Source organism: Centrocercus urophasianus, unplaced genomic scaffold (assembly GCF_019232065.1).
Source record: "Centrocercus urophasianus isolate 14NV4802_14NV808 unplaced genomic scaffold, USGS_Curo_1.0 seq_3, whole genome shotgun sequence".
NCBI lineage: Eukaryota > Metazoa > Chordata > Aves > Galliformes > Phasianidae > Centrocercus > Centrocercus urophasianus.
Window position 1 is genome coordinate 2,799,477 of NW_024884866.1, and position 12,180 is coordinate 2,811,656.

Genomic DNA, 12,180 nt, shown 5'->3' on the forward strand with positions numbered 1-12,180 from the left:
AGATGCAGAGCAGACAGGCAAAGCAAACATTCTCATAGGACACAGGAGCACAGACAATAAGTGCAGCTCCAGAATCTGCAGTGATGTACAGTGTTGCATCCCAAGTTTAAGAGCGCAACCAATTTGGGACAGCTGATGTACCAGTAGCATGGAAATACTAAAATTCAAATGTATACAGCATGAAAGTTCTAGTTTATTCCTTTGTATAAAACTTTAAACAAAGTGCAATCTGGACAGAGTAAGACAAACTACTCACACACCATTGGCTATGGAAAGGAAAAGCATTCAGGTGTTTTATTTCTCAGATCAGGTTGCAGGAAACCTACTACCTGAAAAAACACACCCCCTAGCAAGCTTAGTTCAGAGACCAAATTCCAAAGCGGGCGTCTGCAAACAGTAATCACTGCATAAGCAGTTCTTGGTCTGAAGCCAGCTCAGAGCACAATCATCTTCTCTGTACTAAAAAAAATAAGGCAACTAATATTACAAATACCGAATTACTTAAAAACACAAAGCAATGTGCCTATTGGTAGCTCACAATGCAGCTGATGGCTAACTGTTGTACACGAAAACCCCAACACATTTCTGATTTTCATCTTCTTTCCCAGTGGCATAAACAGAAGCCACAAGGGTTTTACACACGATTTATAACCTTTACTCTTAGTAAACTAAGTTTCAGGCTACTTTAATTTGAGACATTTGTCCATAATTACTCAGTGTAAACCAACACAGACAGAGACTTAGATTTCAGCTCACTGTGAGCTGCTTATTTCACGTTAAAGCAAGACAGATCAGGATTCACTTGCAGGATTTTCAGATGTTTTTTGTTATTAGTTACCACTGTCAAGACACAAGAAGAGAAGAATCCAAAAGTTCAGCCAATTACTTCTAGGGCTGAGTAGCAGCCAGCAGAAATAGTTGTTGCCGGGTTCAGCGAAGGTTTGCCAAATGATGTTAGCATGAGCAGGGAAAACTGCCTTTCTTGGCTTCTATCTGCTGAAGGTTGCAGTCACCAAATTGGGATTAAAGATGGATCCAGAAGGTACAATCGGGGGCTAAATTTAGGACTCCTCTTACCAGCAACCATCTGCTAGGACAGAGGCTGAGTTGGTACGGTTACCAAGATAGGAAAAAAGAGGAAAGCGAGCTCCAACTGGCACTGAACATGAAAGCATGTAGCTGGCTACCTCTGCTGCATCACAGATACAAGCAAGGTGCAGCAGTGCGGCAGGCCCACCTCAGTGAACTGCAGCCAGTATTAACATGTGTGCAGGGAAGAACAGCAACCTGGGACAGAAAGGACCATAAGGCACAAGACCAGGTTTGGATAAGTCAAAATTAACATGCTGAGACTTAACCAGCATCTGAAAATTAATGCCAGTTTAGAGTTAGTTCAGGAACTGAGCAGTAGATTTGGGATACATCTCAAGCCAGAACAAATGCAAACACTGCCCAGTCACCAAGCTAAACACAATCTCGAGTTTTTGCTTGCTGTTCCAAAAAGCACAAAGAACCAAGTAGAGCTAATCACCACCTTGCCCGAATGTTTAATGTGACCGTGTGCTAAAACCAAGCATTTACAGTTCGGCATCCCTTCTTCTAATCTGTGAGTGCCTGTACCAAAACATTTCTGATCATCATGTGGGAACTGAATCGGTAGCCCGAAATTGCAGACACAGTGACTGTGCTGTAATGGAAGGGCAATCTGTTTTAGTAAACAGAATTTTTATTCAAATGCCCTGCTTAGAAGGTTAAATGCCTGGGCCTCCTAATTACTAACTCCAACTCCAATAAAGACTTGATGTGCAGTCTTATCTAACAACTTGGTCTCTCATCTCACTCATCCAGCCCAACATACTTTGCAGGATGTTGAAATAGTAGCATCTAAAATGCTGTACACACTTCAGAGTTTTTCAAAACAATTTGTAGGCTAAGAGATTTGTTTGTTTATTTAAGGTTAATCCCATACTTGCTCATTTTGAACTGTACATATTTTACATGACAAAAGAAACAATGTTACAAATAAACACAGGAAAACACTAGCAAGAATTTCAAACAGGTTATGATTAGGCTGATCCTAAGCAAACAATAATTTTCCCGATGACATTTCCTACACACAGCTTCTTCCACTGTTTTGTTTTGTGTTGTTTTTCATTTTATTTTTGTGGATATCCTATGTAAGAACATTTGCTGACACCACCAAGTTTTCAACTCCCTATAGCATAAAGTACAACAGGAGTGTTCCTGTATGCCTTAATCCAAAGAGGAGCAATAGTCCCAAAGTTATCAAAATTTGTGAAGGGACTGACAGAAAACAAGACCAACAGATTTAAGCAAAGAATGTGTGAGGGAAACAACACAACAGTGAAATTCGCCCAGTAGCACTCACTAAATGAGAACTATCACATGAGTGTGGTAACATTCTATAAAACGTCCATGGGAACAGATGAGAGTTATCCAAGAGTGCTGAGGGAACTGGTGGAGGCAATAGCCAAGCCGCTTTCCATTATCTATCAGTGCTCCTGGTCAACAAGAGATGTCCCAGAAGACTGGAGAATTGCCAACGGGACTCCCATCTACAAGAAGGGTCATAAAGAGGATCTGGGGAACTACAGCCTGACCTTGGTGCCAGGGAAGGTTATGGAGCAGATTGTCTCGGGAGAAATCACACCTCACGTGTGGAACAAGTGGGGGATCGGGTCTAGTCAGCGTGGGTTCGCAAAGGGCAGGTCCTGCATGACCAACCTGATCTCCTTGTATGATCTAGTGACCTGTCTGGTGGATGAGGGAAAAGCTTTTGATGTAGTCTGCCTAGACTTCAGCAAAGCCTTCAACACTGTCTCCTACAGTATTCTCCTGCAGAAGCTGGCAGCTCGTGTCTCGGACAGCAACACTCCTTTCTGGGTAAAGAACTGGCTGGAGAGATGGGATCAGAGTGGTAGTGAATTGAGCTAAATCCAGTAACAAAAGGTGTTATCCAGAGATTGGAACTGGAGCCTGTCCTCTTCAATGTCTTTACTGATGACCTGAATGAGGGCATTGAGTGCCCCCTCAGTGAGTTTGCAGATGACACCAAGCTGGCTGGAAGTGTCAACCTGCCTGGGGGCAGCGAGGCCCTACAGAGGGATCTGGACAGGCTGCATCACTGGGCTCAAGCCAAGGGGATGAGGTTCAACAAGACCAAGTGCCAGGTCCTGCACTTTGGCCACAGAAATCCCAGGCAACGTTACAGGGTTGGGGTGGAGTGGCTGAAAGACTGTGTAGAGGAAACAGACCTGGGGATATTAGTCAAAGCTTCGCTGAACATGAGCCAGCAGAATGCCCAAGGGGCCAAGAAGGTCGATGGCATCCTGGCTTGTATCAGAAATAGTGCTGCTAGCAGAAGCAGAGAACTCAGCACTGTTGAGGCCACAGCTCAGGTACTGTGTTCAATTTTGGGCCCATCACTGCAAGACATACATCGAAGCCTTGGTGCATGTCCAGAGAGCACGAATGGTGTTGGTTGACACAAACATGTTTTGTAATGAACTTTGGCCAAGGGACAGAGGAGTGCTTGCAGATTCTTTTTAGCATTACATTCTTCCACTTCCATTATTAGTAGTAAAAGAAGCTATGAAAGAGACAGGTTGTTTAATGTCTTTTGTCAAAAGTGCAGAATGTGTTATAACACTGGAACAGCTAGTCAAGAGGTGACACAGAAATTTAAAACTACTCTAAGTATAGCGATTAAAAAAAAAAAAAAGGCATAACAGAAGAACAGTAATATCATCATATCTAGCAGAAATGCTAAGTCACAGCCTGAACCACTGATTGAGCACCTGGCGGGAAGGCAGAGCCAACCCTGAGGAGCACAGGTGCATGTCATGTTCCTGAGTGAGCAGAAGGGGTGGAACCGGGATCCACTCCTTCCCAGACATCATTTAAAGGTTGGCAGCGAACATATGGCTGGCTTCCTGGAGATCTCTTTCTCTTTGTAGACTTCCAAAGGTAAGCAGCTGTTTTCCTTCATTTCTGTATCTCTTGCTGTTTCATTTGGGCTTGTCCTCATTTGCTGTAGCCAAAGATTTTGCCACCCTGCTATTATCATGGCACTTTTCATCGTGTTACAGAGTTACGCCACACAGCAAAAGCTTTTAAAGAGCAAGCTGAAGAAAAGTGTTTTGTTTTGTTACAGAAAAGCTTCCATACAGGAAAAAGACAACCAAGCAGTTGAACTGACAAAGCTTTAGGAAAGTAACTGAGCTTGTTAATTATAATAGGTCTCTTCTACAGAGAGCATACAACCTGGTATTTTAACAGGAAAGCAACACTGACAACACAAATTATACTACCTTGTTCTCAAAGCACTGGTGTGTTCCAAACTTGTATTTCAACAAGTTTTTTCTCTAGTCCCTGGTGACCTGGCAAGCTGTTCCCTTCTCCTGTTTGCAAGCTGATGCTTTTTCTTTATTGATTTTAAAAGTATTTCTTTTTTTCCATTGTACCTGTATTCCATTATTTTTAATGTTTTTAAAGCATGCAAGCTATTATATCAGCTGGCAAAGCTACATGTTACAACAAACAACAATAAGGTGATCTCTCTCTACTTTGAGACTTGACATATTACAGCTTTTTTTTTTCTTTTTAAAGGCTGAAATGCTACAGGCTTCAATCACTCCATGTGCTCATTTGCCACTTCTGAGCCCTAATTTAGCTTAATAGGGAAAGGGAGAAATTTCACTATAATAAAGCTCTTAATAGCAACAGGCTGACTGAGAGCACCACGCCACAAGCTGTACAACCTCCTCCAAGGCCAAGCTCTGATACACAGCTCTGCTCAGTTTTGTCCTGGTTGCTTAAGCCTTCTTGCCAAGTTAAACAGAACATTCTTTTCCTTCTTCAAGGGCGCAGAGTCCCAAGCAACAGGTGAACATACAAAAGCTGAAGAGAATTAAGGGATACAGCAACAATCAGATGAGCTGAGACAGTACAGTCAAAAACCCCCTGACCTACCTAATGACCTGATAACTTCTACCTGCCCAATCCTGTAAGCTAGAAAGACAGCTGCAAGGAACAACAATAAATTTAATTGAAGATGCAGGCAGTAGTAAAACTACATCAGTTTAAGAAAACTTTTTTTTTTTTTTTCCATCTCTGCAATGCTATTCTTCCCTGCCTTTGCTTCTTTCTAATAGATGACAACCTGAGGATTACGAACTTCCTACCTAGTCTTGGCTTGTTATGGTCACGCTGCTTTTGAGTGTCTGGCTATTTTCTCTCAATTTTTGCTCATGAAAGGTGAGCAAATATGCAGGAGGCAAAAGATGACGCAGGAGGAAACAAAAAACAGAGTAGAAGGCATTCACACAAGAACAGGACAGTGGTGGGAAACTCAGTCCATAGCTGCAAGTAGCTATGGGGGAAGTAAAAATACGCAGCATTAATTTTTGTCTGCCAGGAATTATGGAAAATATTTGTATAGAAAAATAATTTGAGAACGGCATAAACCCAACCACACTTTCTATTCAGTTTGAATGTCCTCTTTGCTGGAGGGTTGCTTTTCCGGGCACTTTGGCTATCCCTAGTATGTAGCATGGGGTGTTTCACTTGCAGCACCTGCAGCTGTTTTCTCATCCAGCACAGTCACACATAGCACAATCTCAATGGAGCTGCTGGGATAGAGAGCCTGTGGCAACCTTTGTTCTCACACTGCGAAGTATCGTGGTTTTGTTTTATGCTGTCAAAGAAGATGGGTTTGGTTTAGCAACAGGATAGATTTTTTGGGTACCAAAGCTGACCTATGTTAATGGTCTCTAAACAGTAGTATTTTCAGCTCTTCTGTACATTATGTGCCCGTGCCAGTCTGATTGGATATTTTATATTCATTCAAGATTTCAGGAAAGCACTCAATTGCTGAAAATATCTCTATTCCTTGCCTCTGTACAAAGTTGACAAGAATGATCAACACAGTGTGTGATAGCATGTCTGTAACAGCTGTCATAAGGAAAAAAAGCATGTCAGACCTGCAAACTCAGAAGTAGCATTAGAGACTCTCTAAGCCTCAGATGTGAAGGGGAACTCCATCAAACATCCGGAAGTCATAAAAATCCCTCTGAATGTAAAACAGAGCACAGAAGTCAAAGTGATCAGAGTAGGTAATTAATGCAGTGTCAAAAACCAGCCAGGAAGGAGAGAAAAAGGGAAGCACTGAGATGTAGTTCTTCTATGACACTGCAAAACCGGTTTCCAAATGCTGCTCTTGAGAGTGAGAGTGCAGCATCCAGCATGCCACTCCTGCTGCTGCAAGTCCCTAAGAAAGAGCACTACAAAGCAGGGCATCACCTCTCCCTGCCTCTGTTTCAAAATTCAGCATGCATCACAAAAGGAGATCTGCCTCTCTGGAAGCTCTGAGGTTCATTTTGGATTGATTTGAGTGTCACAGTTTTTGCTTATCTAACTGCACAGTATATTTGCACTACAGAGCTAACAAGCACAATACCATTTCAGGAATGGAAAACAATGGCAGCCTTAGCAGGTGTGCAGCCTTTGCAGTGAATCTGTTTTTTCACTAATTGCAAGCAGGTGTTCTGACTTTACAAACTTAGAACAGTAAAGTCTCCTTAAAATGAAAAAAAGAAATCCCTAGAATTCAGTATATTCCATTTCCAAAAGGCTTATCATTAAATTCAGGAAATGAACTTGATCTACCAGACAGCTTTTGTAAGAATTCTAAACTGCTCCACTTCCTTCTTTGTGTCTTGAAGACTAGAAATTACAGTAGACACCAGTATTATCTAATGACCACCCACAGTTTATCTAAAGCTGGAGACTGACATTTCCACAAAATATTCACAAGACAGAATCACTTCAGTCAAGAACAACCTGTTGTATCTCTTATCATTGATAAAATTCCTGTGTTTTACAAAATATGTTTGAGTTCACTAGCACAGTGCTGTACTTGGAATAGAGTGGAAAAAACAGTGGAACACGTGTGAGACAAAGAAAGTAAAGGAGTTAGTAATGCAAGCTGGAAAGATGATTCAAGATGACAAACTGGCATCCTCCACAGAATGAGCTTGACGCTTTTTATAGCTACTGACACAGTAGTGAATGATTTACTTCGGGTGGAGCTCAATGCAATGTTCTGCTTAGAGTTTTGTTGGGGGGGGGAGGAGTTCTTTTTTTTCTTTTTTAAGAAAGTCTTTCCCTAATCCTTCATACAAAACCGTTTTTAAAATCGGGAACAAAAAGCCATCAGGTAGTATGTTAGTTGCTCAGGCCCTGATGCTTTAGCACTACCTCACCCGTGGTTTTTATCCAAGTCTGCCCTACTGGAGTATTTTTCAAATTAATTTCAAAGACAAAGATGTTAGTTTAAGAGCATTTACTTGCTTACTGTCATCACATACAAAGCACACCTTATAACAGAAATAAATGTCATTTCTGAGGTACAAATAGAAAACTAACATGGCATCTAAAACACAAGGCATGGAAATAAATTCATACCTCCCACTGAATTCAAGGTGGAGGATGGAAAGACAGACACAGCTCATCACTGAAGATTTAGGTATCTTTGCACACCAGTTCTAAGACCCTTTTGCAGTCTTCCCCCCTCTTCATCCTTGATAAAGGACTCCAGCTTTTGCTCAATCTTTGGCTGCTTAAAAATCTCTAATAAATGTCCGTTTCTTTGAAAGAAGCTATTAATGAGCCTTATATTAATGGTTTTTTACCTTACTTCTTTGAAGTGCACTGGAGTGCCAAAAGAACAATGTTACTGTCACAGAAAATTACTAAGATTTCGAGAGCTGGCATCCATAATGCACCCAGCTAAGTCATTTCATAAATGCAGATTATACTTTGGAAAGCTTTAAAATATATATATATATTTAGTGCTTGGAGAAAAAAAGCATTGTGATTCAAAGTAATCTGAGTAGTTGTCATGCTGTGTTATGATGCAGATTACAACAGCCTCTCCTGTAATGTAAACGATGTCCATTGTCAAACCAAAAAATCTCTCCAAGACCAGCATCTGGAAGTTCAACCAAAACTATGTACTAAGAGAACATGTGAAAAGACAACAATGTTTGGTGAACACAGACATCAAATGGGGTCCAGGGTTTGGATTGAAAATTTTTCTCCATTCAACTTTGTCAAAAGATTTAGCCTATTCCACTAGGTCAAGGGTGGGTTTGGGAATGGCTTTATTCCCACTGCCAACATTTCCACTCTGCTTATCTTCTGTACAGCAAGCTTGTAAAAAAACTAGTGACTAATAACTGAGAATATCTCAGTGGAAAAAGAATCCCCTGGCTTTTTTCTTATGAAATATTCCCTAGAGCAAGCCAGCATTCTTCAGTAATGGCTGCTAGTAACTCTTTGTATTCCAAAAAACTCTTTCTACAGATAAAAGTTGTTTATTGTTTAGCATTCTGTCAAGAGTATAAGGAAAAACCCTTCTTTAAAATACATGAAGAGAGAGAAAAAAAAAAAAAAAAAAAAATTAAGAAACAGTCACTAGAGTTCTGAGTAAGTTCAGCTGCCTGCAGAGACTAGCACTAAACTAGTAAGGATGACTGCTTTCTTTCTCTGTCACACCAAATAGAGCAGCCAACAAGTCGGAAAATCTCAAGGTACAGTAGGATCCATCCTGCTCTCTGTCAAAATAGATGCACAGAGAGATGAATGAGAACTGGGCAGTCAGGCAAGTTTCCCAGGCTGCTCTGGATTCTAGTGTGATTGATTGGAGTACTTGAACCCTGTGGTGCCCTTGTGGTAGCAGCTCTAGATGGTCCTGACCTTATAAAAGGCTTTATGAGACATTTCAGGTGAGACTGAGAGCTCACAGGTGGCCTCATCCCTACCCAATTTTGCCTGGGCTTCCCCTGAATGGGCATTGCCTAAGGACCATGACTTGAAAGGCTCCTGGGAACACGTCTCTATTTTCCCAGCTTCTCTCTTTTCCTCTTATTAGCCTTTCACAAAATTGATGCAGTTGAACCCATGCTGAGTTCTCCTCTGATTTGAGCTTACATACAGGAAGAGTGAGGCCAGGCTTGCAGGCATGGGAAATAACTGTGGGCATACACAGGCATCTTTCCCAAAGCCCTCCTATGACTCATTTTACTCTAACCTGAGAGGGGAATTCCATAATACACGAAGAGGCAGCTCCTGATTTTGTACACTTACAGAAAAGAGCTTCAGAAGAATCTTCAAATTTCGTGCTCGTGTTAAGAGTTAGACAAACCAAGAATGAGAAAGTAAGCATGTAGCATTTATCCAGCACATTCTGCAGCTTCCAATAATTTGCCTCAAAGATCTTGAGAACTCAGAACCAATCCTCTCAAGTTCTTATTTTATTTCAGAATAAGTGTTCTCTGATCAGGCACCTTTCAATACAGTTTGTTTCAACAGAAGAATTACTAACTCCATCCAGAAGTTGTTTTTAAGTTATTGTGATCCTCGCTTGTTTGACTGAACTGAAATCCCTTGAGATGTATTAGATTTTTATTCTGAAAGGCTTGTGTGTATATTGCTTGTGCTTACTGATCACTGGAAAAGTAGTTTACCTGTGCTCCCTTTAGATGATATCTAACTGTCATAAGAAATGAAAGAGACATCTATTGTTTACTCATTCTTCTAGTATTTAGTTTGAACTTGGCAATTCAAACCGTGACACAGGAAATAAGACAGCTATGAGCCTGTTTTGTTTATCTTTCTATCAGATTCTTGAAAGATTTAATGCTGCAAAGATACATTTGATATGTGCCTCATACTGACGACTGGAAGCTCACCAACTGACACAGAAGATACCAACTTTTATTTTTCTACTGTAGTCCTGTACTGACAAAATCAGTTCTTATAAGTTTCTGTGGAATACACGCTTCCTTACAACCATGGAGACAAACAGGAAGGTCACAAAGAGGGGATGTGCAGTGCTGTTATTGTTGTCCCAGGAGGTACTGACAGTGCCTATGGTCAGAGGGAGCGGTGGCAGTATCTGCTTATCTTGCTAGATGTAACCCAGAGTGAGCAGCATCAAAGCCATTGGCAGTGCTGACTGTCAGACAGGAAATGTGATTTACTCAGTCACTGAAGTTACTCACACCTAAAGATCCTCACAACGTTTCTGGTAAGCTGCTGCTTTTCAAGAGAAATAGGGAAAGCATAGTTCTGAATAAAACTAAGAGAAGGAAGTGCAGGTGTTCTCTATGCAGTCAGTTCATTTCACACAAACTTAAGAATGCTGGGCTAATACATTCTGTATATTGCAGCCCAATCAGGTAAGTTTATTATGTTTGCTTTTGGTAATCAATATGCTTGAAAAGACTAAACTTTACAAAATAAATCACACTCAACTGTTGCCTAAGATGCAGTCTTAAGTTCTTGAAATGCCCTACTTTATTTTCACATTCTCCACATCATAGCAAGCCAGACTTAGTTTAGAAAACATAGTTAATGTACAATGGGTGTATCCAGACCACTTTTTGAGCTGGTTTTTCAGAGAGAATATCTCATTCAGTTTCCTGACAATGAAAGAATTGGGTTCCTCAGCACAGTTAGATGCTGATCCTTTCTTCTGAAAGCACAAAGAGAACCACCAAACAAACCGCCAGTGTTTTAATTGGTTGTTTGTCTTCAGTATCCATTGAACACCTGAGACTGCATTACCAGCAGGAGAGGAAGATGACTTAGTTTCAAACTGTCAAACAAGGCTTTCTAAGAGGGGAGACTTACTGAAATGCATAAGCAAGTTTAGCACACAAAGCTAAGTCCCTCCTGCACAGGACATTGTGCTGCTGTTATCAGTACAGAACTGTGCAAGAGTCAGGGGACTCAAAAGTTAGAGCCTTCTCTTGTGTATGTGTGAAACTGAGGTTGTGGGGCAATTCCTAGAGTATCTGAGAAGTACAAGCAAAGGAGAATGATTCCACCCTACCTTTCTTGGTCAAGTTTAGACACTTTTTTTTTTTTTTTTTTTTTTACTTTGTACTGCATGTTAAGAAGCATGGATTCTTAAACATTTGAATCACGTTCAAATGGCAGGTTAAAAACCATCCTTAAGGAACACCTGATCTGCAAGAACTGAACATTAACTGGACAGCAAACAGGAGTTACAAAGTGAAACATGATAAAGCATTTTCTACCTTTTCTTTTTGCTGGAGCACATCAAACAGAGAAAGACAGAGAAGGAAATTCCTTTATTTGCATCTGACAGGTTACCCCAGTTTTGAGGACCCCCATTATATCCGGACAGCTGAACCGCCCCCTCCACTGGCCTAATCCTTCACAGCTTACTTTAAGGAAACCTCTTGGAAGTTGTGCTTCTCTGCTTTCAGATGTTTTCTGTGACGTTGGAGACGCAGAACACTTTTGAAAACGCAGTGTCACACTGCTGTGTTAGTTGTTCATTTGAATAATGGCTACAGACAGTCATCCTAGTAGATATTTAAAAGGAAGCTATAGCGCTGTATCTCAAATGGAAGAAATTACATTACTACTGGACTACAGTAAGAACATGCATTAACGTGGGCACCAAACCACAGCACAGCTACTATTCATGCATAGTATATACAAATATATAAAACACATGAACACATTCAAGAAGGGCAAAAGGAAAAAAAATCGTCACGTTTCCAGAGGCCAAGCACAGAGCTGGTAGCAGCGCTGTCCCCACAGAACCGTAAGCCCTGTGATTCCAGGGCAAACTGAAAACTGTTACTAAAGCGTCGTTTCAGCAGCTTCCCCACCGACACCAGGCGCACACGTGACACCTTTCTTTATTTTCAGAGGCAATTCCCAAGCCGCTCGGCTCGGCAACGCACCGGTACAACGCCAATGCACTCCTCCCGGCAGATTAACACCTTAGCTCACTCCGGGCCCCGCTCCGACAAAGACATAAACCAGGGCCCGGCCAAGACAGCTCGGCGCCGGCGTTCCCCCGCCCTCCTCACTCACTTTTGGTGGCGGCGATCAGGTTTTTCCCATCCTTGAGCAAATCCTTGATAAACTTATTAGTCTTCTCCAGCTCGGCTTCGTGGGCTCGCACCCGCTCCCTGAACCAGGGGCTATCCAGGTAGCAGTCGCTGAACTCCAGAGGCTGCAGCCCCATGGCTGCGTTCCTCCTCGCGGCGACCTCCGCAGCGATCAGCGCGCGCCCCGCCGCACCGCGGCCACAAAGAGCTCAGGGCTGGGCAGGGG

At 41.8% G+C, this 12,180-nt stretch overlaps 1 protein-coding gene across 4 annotated transcripts in view; it reads right to left on the reverse strand.

Annotated features, from left to right (window-relative positions):
- Positions 1–12,149, reverse strand: part of ARHGAP10 (Rho GTPase activating protein 10) — a 133,500-nt gene extending 121,351 nt beyond the window's left edge. For 3 of the 4 annotated variants that reach the window (XM_042828348.1, XM_042828349.1, XM_042828347.1), the window contains exon 1: positions 11,938–12,147. In XM_042828348.1, the coding sequence (XP_042684282.1) occupies positions 11,938–12,091 (154 nt within the window). In that variant the 5' untranslated portion in view covers positions 12,092–12,147. Of the gene's footprint in view, positions 1–11,937 lie in introns of all 4 variants that reach the window. The other variant, XM_042828350.1, reaches the window with a different exon arrangement.
- Between the last annotated feature and the right edge of the window lie 31 nt (positions 12,150–12,180).